Raw genomic sequence first — 20,110 nt, 5'->3', positions numbered from 1 at the left:
ATACATATTTTATTCATTTATTTAGTTTGGGTTCCCACCAAGGATTTCTGGCGTACAAAACGTTTCTTGAACAATCATATAAGTAGTACGGAAAAAGGACATAAGATACAGATTTTCTCCCGCTTCTCTTAAATATTTGCTGTGCTATTTTTGGAACTGCCTGGACTGTGGTTTATCATCCTGAAGGTTTCCTGTGGTTCACCATCATTCTTTTCTCATGGATTTCTAAAAATAGCTCCAGTACACGACATGTAGAAGTTTAGGAGAAGAAGTATGTGCAGGCACTAGGATAGAATGTCAAGGATTTCTGCCGGATTTCTGCTTTTCACAGAATTCTTTAAAAAAGAAAATGGAATGATAGGTGAAGAAAAAAAGTAAATTGGGGACCAATTTTTGTTCATGTTAATTAGTAGCTCAAAAGTACTGATTGCACCATAACAACTAATACTATAATACTAATACCATACCACCAATTGCAAAATTTGGGCATGTCTAATCTAGTGAAAATAAGAACTAGGGTTGACATGATAGCAGTGTTCAAATATTTGAGGGGCCGCCCCAAAGAAGACGGGGGTCAACCTAATCTCCAAAGCACCTGAAGGCAGGACAAGAAGCAACGGATGGAGACTAACCCAGGAGAGAAGCAACCTATTGAACTAAGGAGAAGTTTCCTGACAGTGAGAAGAATTAACTAGTGGAAGAGCTTTCCTTCAGAAATGGTGAGTGCTCCATCACTGGAGGCTTTTAAGAAGAGATTGGATAGCCAACATTTCAGAAATGGCATAGGGTTTCCTATTTGAGTAGGAGGCTGGACTAGAAGACATCCAAGGTCCCTTCCAACTTTTGTGTTGTGTTGTGTTGTGTTGTGTTGTGTTGTGTTGTGTTGTGTTGTGTTCTACTCTACTCTACTCTACTCTACTCTACTCTACTCTACTCTACTCTATTCTACTCTACTCTACTCTACCCTACTCTACCCTATCCTACCCTATTCCTATTCCATTTTTAGAATATTGTCTTCTACACGAAACCATTCCCTGTGTCAGACTTCGATGCTATCTCAAAATAAATGAATTTCCAAACTGCCAATCTTTAAGGAAATCTTTTCTTTAATTGAGCACAGCCACCGGATCATGACTCGATGCGGACAAGACTGACGTTTTGCCCCCCAATCCCTCCCTTTCCGATCCCCAAATCTCTGCTTCTCATTGGCTATCTTCCAAGTCATTCTTCAGGCTTCTTGTCTCGTCATTTCCCAGGAATGTCCCCCCTCCTCATTTCCACGACAACCCGACTTCAAAGGGATTTAGCAGGCAAAAGTTCAGAGCTTATCTCTCTCTCCTCTACTCTCTATGCCAGTGTTGAAGCGCTGACACCCTGTTTGAAGAGATGTTTGGTCCATCTCCAGATTAATGGAGGGGGAGACATAAGTGCTAGGGAAAGGACAGGGGAGGGCAAAGAGTGACACGTAACATGGAGCCCATGACATGATGGATGTGTGTGCATCAGGGACTGAGACACCAGTAGCAATTTAGGGCAGTGACTTCACGATGGTTGCGCCATATCGGTTGTGGCACTTGCTTTTCAAGAGACATCCAGAGGGGTGTGTGTGTGTGTGTCCGCCTTGGCAAGAGGGCGGAGGGCACGTCACAATGAAAGCCCCACCCCTCTTGTACCCACAACAACATTCCATGCACATTCAAAGTGTGTTGGTTGCATCACAACATTCCATCCAGGGCCTTCTCACGCTTAGCACACTTTTCACAACTCCCAGGTCTTTTTTCCTTCTTTTTCTCTTCCTCCCCAAAAGATTTTCACTTTAGCCAACAAAAACCAGTGGGGCCTCCATGTTTTTTTCCCCCTCTTTTTTGGGCCACTTGGACATTTAATAGCAAAAGTTCCCTTCTTACAATTCCCATCACTAACTCCTACAGTGCATTTTCTATTAATTATTACCTCACAATTAAAAGTAATTTCTGTTTGTACGCATAGCTCTTTCTTGAAAGTATACAGGTAGTCCTTGACTTACAACAGCCCGTTTAGCGACTTATGACCGTTTTTCACACTTACGACCGTTGCAGCATCTCCATGGTCAGGAGGATCAAAATTCAGAGGTTTGGCAGCTGATTCATACTTATGACAGTTACAGTGTCCCGGGTCATGCAATCCCCTTTTGCGACATTCTGACAAGCCAGGTCAATGGGGAAGGCAGATTCACTTTACAACCGAGTGACTAATTTAATACTTGCAGTGATTCACTTAACAACCAACTTAACAACGGCAAGAACGGTCATAAAATGGGACCAAATTTCAAATTTCTAGGTTCTACCATATCACAAGATCTAAAATGGACACCTAACATCAAAAACGTCATCAAAAAAGCACAACAAAGAATGTTCTTTCTTTTCAGAAAGCTCAAACTGCCCAAGGAGCTGCTGATTCTGTTCTACAGAGGAACTATTGAGTCTGTCATCTGCACCTCTTTAACTGTCTGGTTTGGTTCTGCAACCCAACAAGACAGACCCAGACTTCAGAGGATAATTAGAACTGCAGAAAAAACCATGGCTACCAACCTGCCTTCCATTGAGGACCTGTATCCTGCACGAGTCAAAAAGTGGGCTGTGAAAATATCTACAGACCCCTCGCATCCTGGACGTAAACTGTTTCAACTCCTACCCTCAAAACGATGCTATAGAGCTCTGCACACCAGAACAACTAGACACAAGAACAGTTTTTTTTCCTGAACGCCATCACTCTCAATCCTCAACACTGTCAAACTATTTACCAAGTCTGCACTACTATTAATCTTCTCATCGTTCCCACCACCCATCTCTTTCCAATTATGACTGTATCACTTTAATTTTGTTGCTTGTATCATTTGTACCCTATGACTATCATTAAGTGTTGTACCTTATGATTCTTGATGAACGTATCTTTTCTTTTATGTATACTGAGAGTGTATGCATCGAAGACAAATTCCTTCTGTGTCCAATCACACTTGGCCAATAAAGAATTCTATTCTATTCTATTCTATTCTATTCTATTCTATTCTATTCTATTCTATTCTATTCTATTCTATTCTATTCATTTAACAACCAACTCACTTAAACAACAGAAATTTTGGGCTCCCTTGTGGTTGTGAGTCGAGGGCCACCTGTGTAATTGAATTTTTTAAAAATGTCTTTTCTTCTTCATTACTTGCATAAGTGGGCGGGACACGTTCCAATTAATTCAGGAAAAGAACTTCCCGTAAATACTTAGCTAACCTTTCCTATTGAAACTTTAAATTTATACAGAAAGGGGGAAAAAAAGGGGGTTATACAACTTTGGAGAAATGTGCAGGGGGAGTCCAAAAAGCAACAACGGCTGGTTGGGAACCTGCCGTTGAAGGTTTGTACTTTTAAAAAAAAATTGTGTTGCACAACCATCACAACCATTTAAAAAGTGACAGCTGCCCTCCTGTCCTTTTAACCTTCCCATGGATGACTCCGCAGGGTGTTAAAATGAAGGGCACACCTCAAAGTCACAAGGCGTAAAGTTTGCTCTTTGCAAAGGAGAACAAAACCTCTTGTCTTGTTTAAGAGTTTCCTGCTGTATTAAAGCCACCAGATTAACACAAAACTCAAGACTTCGATCCTACTTCATTGCAGTTAAGCCGGTCTGTTACACCCTTCTCCACCCCAAGGAAGGTGTTCCTTTATTTATTTATTAGTACGATTCTTCAACCTGAAATATTTCTTACCCAGGGTGTACAATAAAATTGCAGGAAGTATAGGTTAAAGGAAGCGTGTATTTTCCGTGGAGAGCAAGAGGAGGAGACCATGACGGACCTCCTCAAACGTGACTTTAAGATTTTGTTAGTGGTTACTCAGAAAGAAAATAAAAAATGTAGTTTCGGAGAAGAAGGTTGGGATTTCCTTGTCCAAAACTACGCAAGTAAGGTGCTACTAACAAAGCCTGCTGGCTGGGGGATTCTGGGAGATGAAGTCCATTTGTCTTGAGGTTGAAGGAACTCAACTCTAGGGGATGCTGCCATCAAAGCAAAAGCACAAACCAGCATCTCCATGGCTTCACACGAGGCCCTCCTATTTCCTCCTTCAAAACTAGAAATAAAACCCAACCCTAGCTTTTTTATGGTCTTACTTTCACAGAAGGTTCTTAGGAGCTTCCAATACTAAATATTGAACCTGCTGCCTGCAAGCTGAAAAGAAATCCAGGATGATCGTTGAGAGAAACAGAAGGACAAGATAAAAAAAACATTATCTATATTTTGTGGGTGAGAGAGACTGTGGTTCAGCAGAAGGATGATTTACTGGTCAAAATTAACTCAAAGCAAAACATCTGGGGAGAACCTCTGGAACCCCATCGGCATTGCAAAATCCCCATCGGTCAATTGCAGAAGGCAGTTTTACTTGGAACAGCTGACATCCTGCTATGAAAACTTTAAGACCATCAAACATCCACATCTACTGTACCTATCCCAGGTCCAGCTTGAACATCTGTTTGACTGTGCAAAGAACTAATAATAATAAAATTTATTTATAAATTTATAAAATGAAACAGTGAAGATCTTATGGGACTTTCAAATACAGACGGATCGTCATTTGGAACGTAATACGCCAGATATCACAGCTGTCAAAAACTGAAATGTACAATTTATTGGCACCAGGAGATGCCAGAATCGAAGAAAAAAAAATGGAAAAAATCATGAAATGTCGCGACCTGGCCATCGAAACTACACAGCTATGGATGAAGCATGTAAGAGTGTTATGTATTGTCATTGGGGCACTCGGTACCATGTCCAAGAATTTTATAAGATACATCAACAAATTGCAGCTTTCTGCAATAACACCAGCGGAACTGCAAAAAACTGTGCTACTTGGAACATCGTATATATTAAGAAGGTACTTGGTTGATACCTAGGACGCTGGCAGCAACCCGTATCAACCATTAGCATCAGTCAATGGTATTTGTGATGCATTTTTAAATGTTCAATTGACTGAGTTTCATGTTTAATGAATAAAAGAGATAATAATAATAATATCTATTTGGGTTAAGAGAGTTCAAACCACCTAATGCCTTCTATTAGGAATTCCTAAAAATGACCCTATAAAAAGAGCCCAATTTAATCTCCCCTTCTTGCTAAGAACTGCATCCGAAAACAGCTTCCCTCAAGGCGAGGCAGGGAGTCCACGAGAGTTATCCGCTTTGAACCTGGGAAGTTTGCATTCCCTCTTTAGGAAAACCCCCTCTCTTTCGGTCTCCGTTTCTTCCTGCCTCAAAAAAGCAACAACGGAATTGTGATTCCTGTCGCTCTAAGGCTGATAATAATAAGAAGGAGAAAAATAGCCCCTGTTATTAATTAGCACTGGAGGCAGAACTAATGAACGTAAAACAAGGCGGCCTATTCAACAGACACCTTGGGAGAAGGAAAAGGGGACAGTTCCCACAGTATAGTCGTGGCACGGAGTAAAGTAACCCCCCACCTCTGCCCACCTCCGCAGACGTGCTTGGGGGCAAAGAAGCAAGCAAGGAATCCATTTCAGCTAAGCCCCCCAACCGCCCCCAGCAGCTCCTGGTAGTTTACAATGCTTCCTAAAACTTCTCTCTGGGCTGTCCTGAATCTGCACTTAAAAGCCACATTCCTACGGTAGGTATGCGTTCCATAGAAATGTTCAGGATCAAAAGATTTCATTGAAGAAAGACTGTCCTGAAGCAGAGAGGAATGGAGAAGGTTCAAAACTAGTCTGGAGAAAAGAAGAACCAGGCGTGACGTGATACCCCCCGGGACACTGTCCACTTCGAAGAGCTGCCACAGGGTCCACCTATTTGCCAAAGCACCAAAGAAGGCAGGACAAGAAACTATGGATGGAAACTCATCAAGGAGAGAAGCAACCTGGAATTAAGGAGAAACTTCCTCACAGTGAGGACAATCAACCAGTGGAACGGTTTCCGGCGATTCAGACTGGGGCTGATGTGAAGTTCTCCTCCGTTGAAGGCCTCTGGTCACAACAGGGGAGCTTCTCTCACAGGTTATTTTGGAGGGCATCTTGCCTTCTCAACAGCTCCTGGAGTGGAGTTCTGCTACCATTCCCTCTGCTACCATTCTGTGAAGTTGGGATCATAGAAACACCCAGGAGCATAGAAGAGTTCAGAGGCAGATGCATGAATACATGTCTTAAATATATTTATTCATATAATAAAGCATTAACTATGTACAAAGGCTGTCTCAGCATTCATTATAGGATAGGGGGCACGCAGTGTGTGTGACTACCCTGATCAGAAATCAAGTCTCATGAGGAACAAATGCGAAAAGAGAGAGAGAGAGAGAGAGAGCAAGGTGGAAAAGGTTGGAGGGGGTTTTATACTCAGGGCAAGCCCCTCCTTTCCACATAGGGGTGGAGACACTCTCTGCCTCCACTGATGTCTATATGACACATGTGCCAATGGCTTGCAAATACTTGACAGTTCCCCTCCAGGAGTTGTGGGTGCTCCATCATTGGAGGTTTTCAAGAAAAGATTGGACAGCCATTTGTCTGGTATAGGGTCTCCTGCTGGGGCAGGGGATTGGACAGGAAGACCTCCAAGTCCCTTTTGACTCTGTTGTTCTGTTAAAACTGTTTTGTTGGGCCAGGTAACTGGATTCACGCTACAAGCAAAGAGTTTGTATCATAAGTAAAAGATAAAGGCTACAGTGGGTTGATTCTTGTTTCTGGTGACTTCAAGGCTACGTCAAAGTTGACTTCTTGGCATCTATGTGTAAGTGGTTAAACGTTGCCTCTAGACATTTCATCCTCACTTTGAGTTCTGGGTGCAATGATTGAGGAGGCTACAACTGGTACAACAAAATACAGTGGTTCCTCCATACTCATCGTTAATTGGTTCTGGGGGCCACAATGACTACCAAAAACAATGAATACCCAACACATTTTTCCCCATAAGGAGTAATGTAGTGAGTCACAAGGCAGCTGACACCAATAAGTTCTAGCTTGTGCATTAAATACCAAACAAACAATGAGCACCAGGACAAAATTTTCGCATCAAAATAGGATAGGATAGGGTAGAGTAGGGTAGGGTAGGGTAGGGTAGAGTAGAGTAGAGTAGAGTAGAGTAGAGTAGAGTAGAGTAGAGTAGACTAGACTAGACTAAACTAGACTAGACTAGACTAGAACAGAACAGAACAGAACAGAACAGAACAGAACAGAACAGGAGTAGAGTAGAATAGAATAGAATAGAATAGAATAGAATAGAATAGAATAGAATAGAATAGAATAGAATAGAATAGAATAGAATAGAATAGAAAATATGGAATGGAATGGAATGGAATGGAATGGAATGGAATGGAATAGAATAGAATAGAATAGAATAGAATAGAATAGAATAGAATAGAATAGAATAGAATAGAATTCTTTATTGGCCAAGTGTGATTGGACACACAAGGAATTTGTCTTGGTGCATACCCATTGAATGGACTGAAGTACCAAATTTGATGAGTTTCAAAGCAGTTGAGTACCAAGGTACCATTATATATAGAAATATACACTTATCTTTTGCTTATGAATCTTATGTGGCTCTTGACTTACTCATCCAAATATACTGATTTTTGATGCAATGCTGAAATGAAAATCTTTAAAATACTTGTTTATCTGGAACAAATGATCTACTCTTCTTGTAGGCATGGCCAAACAAACCAGGAAACTTCCCTCTGTGGACTGTACTGGTTTGAATTGGGATTGATGGTTTATGATTCTAGATTCTTAGAAGACTACCAACTCCCTGCTAGAAGATAATGCTAACTGAAACTTAAAGAGAGGTTTTTGGGTTTAGTTATAAAGTCAGGACTTGATTTTTGAATTACGGTTAACTATTGTACATTTACGAAGTTTCCTTGGCTAACCATTGACCAAACAGCTCTACTATCCCAATTCAATAGCTCTACAATCCATCTGGGGTTGCAACAATTGATTGATTGCAGTTGGCTTCTGGTCAACACTAGCCAAGATCAGCTCTTTGCTGCCACCTGCTGTGTTTCCTCAAATGTAGCTGGTCTTCAAGGTTGGAAGAGACCAGCATGAACCCAAGGCTAGAGAGTTCACATTGGACGATTCATAATTCTAATTAAATGCGTCAGTGCGTTCGTGCTAGTTACACAGGCAATTCAATTATCCTCTGTTGTAGCAGTGTCAAAACATGCTAGATTAAGCCAACATTATGCATTCTTAATTTAACATGTGTTGGAAGCTTCTTGTATTAAGTCATCTCAAAATCAAATCAAATCAAATCAATCTTCATTATGGCTATAAAACAGCAGGGCACAATTTACTGGCTTTGACATAGCTTCTTTTTTTTCAAGGTTAGTGTATTGGGTAAATGCAGACATTTCATTAGTCAAGAGAGAAGTGGAATTTCAGATTTTAGGAAATACAGTATTTCTGCTTAAAGTCCAGGAAAGTCTTGGTCTGCCAATGGGTTACACAACACTCTGCATTTAGGAAGGTTTTATTTTAAGTCAGGCCGGTCCTTTCCTCCCTGCAAACCCCGTAACCATTTGGATGGGAATAATTTCCTCAGCATTACACAGGTAAATAGCAAGTTTTCAACAACTTTGGACCCTTCCCTGCAATTGGCTGGAAATTTTCCTCCGGTCTGATTTAGCTGCAAGGCTGTCATCATTCTAATGAACATCTTCAAATGAGCTCTAATGATGCTTTGGCCCCTGGATAACAGGGCTAAAGGCTCATGTTGGGGGGGGGGGGTCTTCTGGATATCGTTTTAAAGATGTCTATGGAAGATTCTCCATCCTCCAGGTCACGGTTCTCCCAAAGGGGCTTTTTCAAGAGGCAACCGGACTTTCTTGTTTTTTCTTTGAAGACGTTTTGCTTCTCATCCAAGAAGCTTCCTCCATTCTGAACTGAAGAACTGCATTGCACCCAGGATCTCATTCGCGCAAGAATGGAAATCCAAAAATATTCCATCAGAAGCTACGTTAATCGCAAAGATCATGGACTGTGCAGAAGCAGACAAGCTTACTGGACTTTTGCGAGATAGACAAGAATCGGGGTTATATAGGAGCTGGGACAGATGGTATGCTTGGCTGCAAAAAAAGAAATCTTAAGAAGAATGAAAATATTAACCTTAATGTGAACGTGGGTAAATATTTATAGGAGCATTGCATGGCAGCTGAGAATTTTTTTTTCTTCTGGATAAACTTTTCTTTCTTTTAATGAGTTGGTTTAATGGAGGTTTGTACTATCTCTAGGCAAAAATTGATACTTTAAAACTCTATATGTATTATATTACTCTCTGCAATTCTATCCATATTGTTATACTTTTTTTTCTGTATTTTTTAATAATTTTCAATTAAAAAAAAGGAAATACTAAAAAAAAAAAGAACTGAAGAAGCTTCTTGGATGAGAAATGAAACGTCTTCAATGAAAAATGAGAAAGTTTTTTTTGTTCGCCTCTTGAAAGAAAAAAGCCTCTTTGGGAACGTTTTAAAGAGCAACTATACATCCATTCTAAAAACGGTCGATCATAAAGGCTGGGTAGATTATTCGCCAAGTTGACACAGCACAGTAAGACCCCAAAAATCTAACCAGGATGGACATTAATCAAACTTAACATGTCATGTAAATATGCCGGCTAAGTTTGTACAGGTAGCCCTTGACTTACGACCACAACTGAGCCCAGCATTTATGTTGCTAAGTGAAACATTTGTTAATAGCAATACGGTAGCAATAGCACTTATATACTGTTTCACAGTGCTTTGCAGCCCTCTCTAAGCGGTTTACAGAGTCAGCCTCTTGCCCCCAACAATCTGGGTCCTCATTTACTGACCTTGGAAGGACGGAAGGCTGAGTCAACCTGGAGCCTGGTGAGATTCGAACTGCCGAATTGCAGTCAGCCGGCAGTCAGCAGAAGGAGCCTGCAGTACTGCACTCTCACCACTGCGCTACCGTGGCTGGTTAAGTCCATTTTGCCCCATATTTATCACATTTCTTATACCATTGTTGTTAAGCGAATCGTTGCAGTGGTTAAATTAGTAACATGGCTGTTAAGCGAATCCGCCTTCCCCATTGACTTTGCTGGTCTGAAGGACACAAAAGGGGGTCACATGACCCCGGGACAGCACAACCGTCATAAGTACACGCCAGTAACCCAAGCTTCCAAATCACGTGACCAGGGGGATGCTGCAACGGCCACAAGGTTGAGAAACGGTCGTAAGTCCCTTTTTTTCCAGTGCCATCGTCATTTTCAACACTAAATGAACTGTTGTAAATTGAGGATTACCCGTACTTGACTTGGTTACATGGATTGTGTGAGCACAGCTAGTGTTCCTCTATTATCTAGCCCAGAGGTATCAAACTCAAGGCCTGAGGGCTGGATTTGGCCCACTATGTGGTCGGATCCAGCTTGCAATGTGGTCGGATCCAGCCCGTGGGGCCATCCTGGTCTACCTGCGTGGCTTCGGCCCGGTCTACCCAATGCAAAGAGGAAACATGCCAGCAGTTTGAGGAGTGGCGTCAAGCTGCCCATGTCCACCCAGTCGGCAGTGGTGGGTTGCTCCCAGTTCGGACCGGTTCACAAGAACCAGTAGTAAAACCAGCAGGAGGCTCCACCTATGGACCCGGATGCCATCAGGAAGTTTCTGCGCATGTGCAGAAGTGCACGAGAGAGAGAGAGAGAGAGAAGCAAGCACACATGTGCGCGGTCCCGTTGCAAACCGGTAGTAAAGGTAAGTAGAACCTACCCCTGCCAGTCAGCCATGCCCAGTGAGTGGCGTCAAGCTGGCCACGCCCCCCCAGTTGCCCACCCCCACCCCCTAAGGTCAACCACAGCCCTGATGTGGCCCTCAATGAAATTTGAGTTTATAGGGGTGAAATGCTACCGGTTCGCTCCGGTTCGGGAGAATCGATAGTGATAAAAGCTACCAGTTTAGGCGAACCGGTATTTCCGATGATCAGCTGTGCCGCGCAGTTTAGCTTTGCTAGAAAGCAGGAAATCCTGCTTTCTTAGCGAAGTTAAATCATGCGGCACAGCTGGTCCTCCCTCATTGTTCTACTTACTTTCCCAAGCCTCCTTTTGATGTGCAGTGTGCCAGCAAACTGGTAGCAAACTGGTTCAGATTTCACCACTGGTTTGACACCCCTGATCTAGCCAGCATTGACCAGGTTTGAGTTCAACCGTTGCAAAAAACAGGAAGAAGAAGAAACATCCAGCACTTGCCTTATAAATACAGGACTTGGCATTCAGGAAAAACAATTCAATGGTGGCGTTGTCCTTCAGGTAAGAAATGCTCTCAATGTAGAACCTGGAAAACGAAAGAGACAAGTCAAATCAGCTCAGAAAAGAAACACGGCTGAGAAATAAATACAGGAGCCTTGATTCAATTTGTTTTTTTTATCTGGATGTGAGGAAAAAAAAAAAAAGCAGCGCCTTTAGGGCTGAAGGAGGGGGAAAAAAATTCCTTTTTCTTTCGATTTGTTATGATTGTCGGCGAGATTTGTGGGTCCCTGAAGACACCATCCGATAGGAAAGGCATTAAAGCTTGTTTTATTTCACAGACGGATTGATAGCTCCATAAATATTTTAGAATTGGGCTTGTTTACTTTTTCCCAGCCGTGGTCCTTCAGGATTTGCACTGCCGAGCGGCGTCAAAACAAAGGATGCATCCTAACCTGAGAAATTGCGGCTTTTTCGAAGAGGTTTTGGGGGAAGAACAAAGGATGGACAATGGATGGGTGTTGGTTGAAAAGGAACAGCATTTTTAAAAAATGGGGTGCTGAATTGTTCAAAGGCTGAATTTGTTGTAAGTCGAAGATTACCTGTATCATCATCATCATCTTTTAACAATCCCATAATCCCTTGGGGGGCGGAGTTTGGGCAATCGAATGGAGCCGAGTGTTTATTGGCCGGATGCCTTTCCTGTCGCCAATACGGAGTAACATAAGGTATTTAAAAAAAACCGCAAGTCTTTCCCAAGGAATCTTTGAATACTTTCTGATTTTTTTCTTACTCTTGCAATCTTTAATCTCCTTACCAACCCTTCTCACAACATCTGATTCATCTCTGTTATGTAGCTAGATTTAAATCTTGGGCTCTTCCTAAAAGCTGAGGAGAATGCTCATTACTTTAATGTGTATTTGATCTTCTTAACAAACCGTAGGCCGTTAACCTTCCCCCTTTTATTGATTAAGAACCTGATCGATCAGACCTCTACGCACTCACGCTGGTAATGTTTCTTTACGCTGCAGGACTTCAGTTGAAAATTGCTAATTTATAGAATAAATGGAGCTGTCCTAGAATCTCCCCGTGCACTTCATCACATAGATGGAAATAAAGTGACCGTCCTTCGGAATATCCATCCTCAAACTCACATGTTCCTTAAAGCACTTCTTGCAATGTTTATCTCACTAATAACACTCAACAAAAGAAGGAAGGCAGACAAAGGCATTCGAATTAAAACGTTCTTTGGCCTGGGTGACATCCTGGATGGACAGAGAAGAGGTTTTAATTGTGATATCTAAGGATTAGGATGAACATGATGAATATGGAAAAGCAAGGACATCAGCTTGGCAATCAAATGTAGGTTAGTCTACTCTATTTTGTTCCCTGGAGCTACCTGTAGTTGTGAGAATGGGAACTTTAAGAGCCCTGGAAGCGCAGTGGTGAGAATGCAGTATTGCAGGCTAACTCACTGCTCACTGCCAGCAGTTCGATCCTGACCGGCTCAAGGTTGACTCAGCCTTCCGTCCTCCTGAGGTGGGTAAAATGAGGATCCAGATACGGAGTCAGCCTCTTGGGGGCAAGAGGCTGACTCCGTAAACTGCTTAAAGAGGGCTGCAAAACACTGTGAAGCGGTATATAAGTCTAAGGGCTATTGCCATTATCCCTCCTTCCTTCCTTCCTTCCTTCCTTCCTTCCTTCCTTCCTTCCTCCCTCCCTCCCTCCCTCCCTTCCTTCCTAACTCTGCCCACTGCCAGCAGTTCAATCCTGATCAGCTCAAAGTTGTCTCAGCCTTCCATCCTTCCGAGGTGGGTAAAATGAGGACCCAGATTGTTGGGGGCAAGAGGCTGACTCTGTAAACCCCTTAGACAGGGCTGTAAAGCACTGTGAAGTGGTATATAAGTGCTAATTGCTATTTAAAGAGAAAGACAGGAAGAAAACTGACTCATTTGAGCTGTGACTCTGGAGAAGGCGCCTGCGTGTTCCTTGGGTGACTAACAAGGAAGTATCGGAGCACAATTCACAGGAAGGCAAAAATCACAAAACTGTATCTGACTTATTTTGGCAGGGAAATTCATTGGAGAAAGCAATTATGTTGGGAAGAGGTAGTGGTAAAAGGAAACCAGACCACGATGGCTGGACACCATCAAATCTGACACCAGACGGACCATAGAACAACTCAAAGAAGTGTGCAATATTGGAAAACGTGGCCCCTACGCAACGACTGAAAGAAAACCCCATCTTGCTTTGAGAAAGAGTCTTGATGCCAATTTCCTAAAAGGAAGAATTATGATGTCTAAGAGTCAATTTGCCCGAATTATGCAGGGCGTGGCTAACGATAAAGGAAGTTAATGATCTATAGAGGGAAGCAAAAAATGAAAAATATATACTCCTCTTTGGATTGTGGATTTTCCAGCCGTATTCAATATTGGCCAGTCTGAAGGCAGAAGACTGGATGAGGTGAAGAAACTACTAAAATGTTCTTCCTTGCAAGAGAATATATGGAGGCTAAGTGAAAGAAAGAAAGAAAATGCTTCTGAGAAACAGCAGAGGGCAGTATTGCACTTCTTACAATTCTGAGACTTTTGAAAACCATGGGATTTCTAGAAATAAAAGACCAGGAAGTGATTGCAAAAATTAAAAAAAAAAAAGAAAAGAAAAAAGAAATTGGTATAACACTCTCTCCTTCTCCCCCTTCTCTCTCAGCTTTGTTCAAAACGTTGGAATAAGTTCAAATGATGGAGCTTTACTGAAGATTTCTACTATTTCATTAAAATCCCCAAAATATCAGGTTTCTTCCAAGGTTAGGCCATTCAATACCCACCAAATATTTTGGACGCAGTTCCCTCGCTTCTGCCATGTTGGGTGTTTAGTTAAACTGAATCTGTTAGAAATGTCTCTAAGTCTTACGGCACTTTGGATGCAAAATAGAGAGTCACTTTCGTGTAATAATGAAGCGGCTCGTCTAGAAACCAGGAGACGTGAGTTCTAGTTGCTCCCTAGGAACAAAAGCTGGCTGGGCCAATCACCAGGAGATGGTGAGTTCTAGTCCTGCCTTAGTCATGAAAGCCGGCTGGGTGACTTTGGGCCAATCACCAGGAGATAGTGACTTCTAGTTCTTTCTTTCTTTCTTTCCTTCCTTCCTTCCTTCCTTCCTTCCTTCCTTCCTTTTTTCTTTCTTTCTCTCTCCCTCCCTCCCTCTTTTACATTGAATGCTTTTGATTCTGTTGTTATTCTTTTATGCTGTTATCCTTCCTTCCTTCCTTCCTTCCTTTCCTTCTTTTTCTCTCCCTCCCTCTTTCTCATTTACATTTGTTGGATGTTTTTGATTCTCCTACTATGTGGACACCTCGACTGTCCTTTCCTTTCCTTTCCTTTCCTTTCCTTTCCTTTCCTTTCCTTTCCTTTCCTTTCCTTTCCTTTTCCTTTTCCTTTCCTTTCCTTCTTTCCTTTCCTCTCCTCTCCTCCATCTTTCCCTTCCTTTCCTTTCCTTCTTTCCTTTCCTTTCCTTTCCTTCCTTTCCTTTCCTTTCCTTTCCTTTCCTTCCTTTCCTCTCCTCCATCTTTTCTTTCCTTTTCTTTCCTTTTCTTTCCTTTCCTCCTTTCCTTTCCTTTCCTTTCCTTTCCTTTCCTTTCCTTTCCTCTCCTCTCCTCCATCTTTCCCTTCCTTTCCTTTCCTTTCCTTTCCTTTCCTTTCCTTTCCTTCCTTTCCTTTTTGTGTTTACTGTGTCTTAGAACCCATTTCTGTGGTTGTGACTCTTCTCACTTACACACCAGTGATTAAAGGAGGGTCTTATCCATTTCATGTAGAACTCTTTCCAAACCAGGGATCTGCTATGACGATGACTAAACTATCAGCAGAGTTGGGATTTAAAAAAATAAAAATCACCTCTCTCTTTACAAAACAGATAAAAAGCGTGCGAGGACTTTTGTGATGAATCCTAGTCGGTAGTCAACATCTGATGTTCAATGAGGCCTCAGGGCAACAGATGAAATAATAAAATCCATGAATAAGATGATTTGGAAAGATGACTTGTCAAAAAGCCTCACCTGACACAGAAGTATAAAACAACCAATCCAGATTTTTTGGGGAAATCATGTTCCAGCACCCGGCGGTCCAACTGAAGCCAGTTCAAATGGCCCCTGGTTAAACAACAGACACAGAGAGAAAAGGGGATTAGGATATTAAACCATTTTATGTCATTTTATATCATCGCATTGCATTGACCAAAGTCACCTTGTAAGGGAAGATGGACAGCATAAAAATTGAATGAATGAATGAATGAATGAATGAATGAATGAATGAATCAATAAGCTTCATCAATAAGAGCCTTGATAGTACAGTGGTTTAGTGCACCCTGTTATTAACACAGCTGCCTGCAATTACTGCAGGTTCGAATCTCGCCAGGCTCAAGGTTGACTCAGCCTTCCATCCTTTCTAAGGTAGGTAAATTGAGGACCCAGTTTGTGGGGGCAATAAGCTGACTTTGTATAAAATATACAAAAAGATGAAGGCTATTGCTTAACGCATTGTAAGCCACCCTGAGTCTCCGGAGAAGGGCAGCATATAAATCAAATTAAAAAAAAAAAAAGCTGACTTTGTATAAATATACAAAAGTATGAAGGCTATTGCTTAACGCATTGTAAGCCACCCAGAGTCTCCAGAGAAGGGCAGCATATAAATCAAATTTAAAAAAAAAATCAATGAATGAATGAATCAACCAACCAGCCAACTAACCAACCAACCGTGTTACCTCTACTCTGCCACTCCTACAGGAACTTAAGCATATCTACTTCTTTCCTCCACTATTTTTAAATCTTTGGTTTAAAAATTAAACTAAAGATTAAATTAATTAATTAAACCTTCTGAGGAAGGTTAGATTGAGAGACAGTAACTGACCCCAAAGCCAGTGAAATGTCTCCTTGAATGAGGACTTGAACTGGGGTCTCCTTAGACTTAGTCAAACACCTCAATCGTTACTATCCCCTGCCTCTCTAACGAACACTTCATCTGGTTCAGCTTCACTAACCTAAACATTTCCAGGTGTGTGGGACCCCAACTCTCATACTTCTGAGACACCGGGGTTAAGAACCATGGGAGTTGAAGATCAACACATCAGGAAGGTCTGAGAGGGAAAGGAAAACTGGTTTGCAATGGTCAAGCATAAGAAGTTCAAATAGAATGAAATCCCAGGGCTCTTGAGGGATAAACGTTGTAGACTCTTGGGGATGGCTGTGGTATCACTTCAAGTTCAGATGTTTAACACAGAAAGTTCAACCTGTCCAGGCAAGAACTGGAGATGGAGAAGGAGAAAATGGTGAGGAGAAGAGATAAGAGCCGGGGTCCTTCTTTGCTCTCCTGACCACCCTTTGTGGGACGCGATAATTGAAAGTCTGCCGGTTTTATTTATTAAACACTGTTAATGTCAGGAGTTTATACGGGGCCTGCAAGATTCCTCCGCAGGCTAAAACATGGCCAAACAACGTCTCAGACATTTTATTTGCCACTCGGTATGTCTGGAACAGCCTTGCAAATAAACTCTGTCAAACTGGCTTTTGAGAGCTTTGGGAAAACACAGCTGCTCCTCTCTTGCACGCTCGTTCACACTCCGAGTAAGCAGCAGTTACTACGGGCTGCTGCTCCCAGAGATGCTCTCTGGAGGCATTTCTTTTGATTAAGCTGGAAGTAGCTCTTGGATGGTGTAGAGCAGTGTTTCTCAACCTTGGAAGCTTGAAGATGGGTGGACTTCAACTCCCAGAATCCCCCAGCCAGCGGCTGGGGATTCTGGGAGTTGAAGTCCACCCATCTTCAAGCTTCCAAGGTTGAGAAACACTGGCGTAGAGAGTTTGGGTGGGTTCTCGACTTTTGATGTTCTCAAGGCCCTTCTGATTCCACCCTCAAAGAAACCAGATCCGGCCACTCTGCAAACGATACTCCCACTTTGGCTGAAAAGGACAATGATGTGTTTGCAGATATTGGGCAGTTTATCGTTTGTAATCAATTTTACAACTTAAAAAATAAAACAAAACGGCAGCAATTCCCTTGACAATTATCCGGTTAATGTAAAATACCAAGTGGGGGGAATCACTACGGCTGAAACAAGCTCACAAAAGAGGGAGGATCTTCTTATAAGATCGACCCCCAAAATATGAACAAACAATGAGAGAGAGAGGGGGGGGGGAGAATGACAGACAGACAATGACAGAATAACAGAATTGGAAGGGACCTTTGAGGTCGTCTAGTCCAACCCCCTGCCCAAGCAGGAGAAAATGATTGTCCAACTTCTTAAAAACCTCCAGTGTTGGAGCACCTACAACTTCTGGAGGCAAGTCGTTCCACTGATTTAATTGTTCTAATAGCAAGCAAGATCATTTGATTTTGGCTCCTAAACTTCATCAGAGTCTGCTTCAGCTTGGACTAATGGAAAAATCTCCGATGAGATACTTTCCTTATTTCTCCACTGTCTGTTAGGTGTCCCCCTCCCCCGCCAGTAATTCCATTTAGATTATTTCCATGTTGAATCGACATCATGACGCTACTGGTTGGGAAACCCTCTGTTCAAAGTAGAATAGTGACTCTTAGAAAGAGAGCTCTTGGCATGGATTTGGCCATGGGTTACAAGATTAGAGATCTGTCCAACCCAGGAAGGCCGTTACAGTTTCATGTAGCCATGTGGCCTAAGTCCCTTTAAAGAAATGAAACCAATATTATTATTTTTTGCAATGTTTCATCTTTGTCTTGGACTATCATCAGAATAAGCACTATGCTGCTTGGAGTCAGAAATTGGGATGAATTTAGTGTATGGATTGTCCTTTGCTCCTGGGTGAGATAGGCCATTGTAAAAACGGCATTAGAAGAGAGAGATGCACAACATATATGCTAGATGGTCCTTCTTCTTGGCATCTTCTCCATCTTATCAAGTGGAGTTGGGTCTAGGACCCAAGCATCAACAGGTAATTCGGAAGGTGAGCAGATCTAGTTGACCCTGACACAAAAGATAGCATAGCAAGAGTTGGAAGGGACATTGGAAGTCTTCTAATCCAACCCTCAGCTCAAGCAGGAGAACCTCTACCACAGAGGTCTTCAAACTTGGCAGCTTGAAGACTTGTGGACTTCAACTCCCAGACTTGAACTGACCATACCTCAAAGGGGATCTTGGCTCCCTCTAGGAATTCTGGGAGTTGAAGTCCACAAGTCTTCAAGCTGCCAAGTTTGACGACTCCTGGACTCTACCATTTCACATAAATGGTTGTCCAGTCCCTTCTTAAAAACCTCAGATGATGGAGCACCCACAACTTCTGAAGCAAGCTATTCCCTTGGTTGATCGGTCTCACAGATAGGAAGGTTCTCCTTAGTTCTAGGTTGAAGAACATCGTAGAAGGTACTCGTGATGTCAGTACAGAGTCACGTTTGTCTGGGAATACTTATGCCATTATTTGTTCTATGCATACGACTATCTGAATCTTCTGAAGATCTAGAACTTTTGATAACCCGATGTAGATGCTGAAACAAAATAGCTGAGATGTTTTTGCTCATGCGAAAAACACCCATTTTTTTTCAAAAACACAACTCCTGACTGGGCTTTAACTGTGCCGTATAATCATCCAAAGCGAAGATCTTCCAGAAGATCAAGAGGATATAAATATTTATGGAACTAAACACATAAACGTGAGCAAAGGTGAGCAGGCTGACAAGGATAATTCTTGAGGAATTAACTTGATTTCTTCGGTGCTCCAATTTTAAGCATGCTGGATTTAACACCGGCGTACGTTTTCTCTGCTCCTCTCCATACAAGTAGCATAAAAGTCAGTTCTGTTGTACGTCAAAGAACTTTTCAAAAGTCTGTGACAATTTAATTTTGGCCACCCTAGATGAAGGGATGGCTCTCCATGATCAAAATTAAGCCCCCGGTGGAAACCCTGTTCCTATCAGACTATTTTGCGAGTCTGATATCCTGGGCTAGGGAAGTTAATAAATGCAAATTCTTCATACAAGTAATTTTTAACTCCCGTAAATTTTCCTCCAGAGCTGAAACCTTTATGTGGTTTAGAATATCAGAAAGCAGCAAGTTACTCATTTCCTTTCAACACAGGCTAAACCAAGGGGTTCTGCAACCTTAAACACTCAAAGAGCCATTTGGACCCATTTCCCACAGAAAAGAAAACACCGGGAGCCACAAAACCTGAGTGGGCGTGGCCAACTTGACGTCACTCACTCCCACCCAGTCACATGACTGTCTCTCTCTGTCTCTGTCTCTGTCTCTGTCTCTGTCTCTTTCCCTCTCTCTCTCTCTCTCTCTCTCTCTGTCTCTCTCTCTTTCCCTCTCTCTCTCTCTCTCTCTCTCTCTCTCTCTCTCTCTCTATATATATATATATATATATATATATATATATATATATATCTGTCTCTCTCTCTGTCTCTGTCTCTGTCTCTGTCTCTCTCTCTCTGTCTCTCTGTCTCTCTCTATCTCTGTCTCTCTCTGTCTCTGTATCTCTGCCTCTCTCTCTGTCTGTCTCTTGCTGCCCTACTGCAGCATGAAATGGCGGGTGGCTGCTTCCAGCCTTGGTTGGTGCTTGACGCGAGACCTGCTCTCCGCCCCGAGACAACTGCCCTGCTCCGCACTGCAGCCAACACCACTTCTGTTGCTGGGGGCGAGTGGGGAGGGTCACATTTAGCTCCACGTCGTAATGGGCACCAGGAGGAGGAAGGGACCCCATCTCCCCCATGGTGAAGCGCGCTAACTTTCACTGTGTGGGCAGGCCATGGAGGCGGCAGCAGCAGCATTGGGAGCCACAGCAGAGGGCTGAAAGGGCCACATGCGGCTCCAGAGCTGTGGGTTGCTGACACCTGGACTAAACCAACAGTTCCAATTCTGGTAGCCTCTTGA

General features: G+C 42.5%; 1 protein-coding gene across 1 annotated transcript in view; it reads right to left on the bottom strand.

Annotated features, from left to right (window-relative positions):
• FRMD4A (FERM domain containing 4A) overlaps window positions 1-20,110 on the bottom strand; it is a 196,078-nt gene that overhangs the window by 93,180 nt on the left and 82,788 nt on the right. Inside the window, exons 4-5 of the mRNA XM_070947795.1 lie at window positions 15,273-15,365; window positions 11,224-11,308 (exon numbers count right to left, since the gene is read on the bottom strand). Of these exons, the coding sequence (XP_070803896.1) occupies window positions 11,224-11,308; window positions 15,273-15,365 (178 nt within the window). The remainder of the gene's footprint in view (window positions 1-11,223; window positions 11,309-15,272; window positions 15,366-20,110) is intronic.

Source organism: Pituophis catenifer, unplaced genomic scaffold, assembly GCF_029215685.1.
Source record: "Pituophis catenifer annectens isolate HBS135680 unplaced genomic scaffold, rPitCat1.0.hap2 SCAF_7, whole genome shotgun sequence".
In the NCBI taxonomy this organism is placed as follows: domain Eukaryota; kingdom Metazoa; phylum Chordata; class Lepidosauria; order Squamata; family Colubridae; genus Pituophis; species Pituophis catenifer.
Note: the sequence above shows the minus strand (reverse complement) of the source record. Positions and strands in the feature narration are given on the sequence as shown.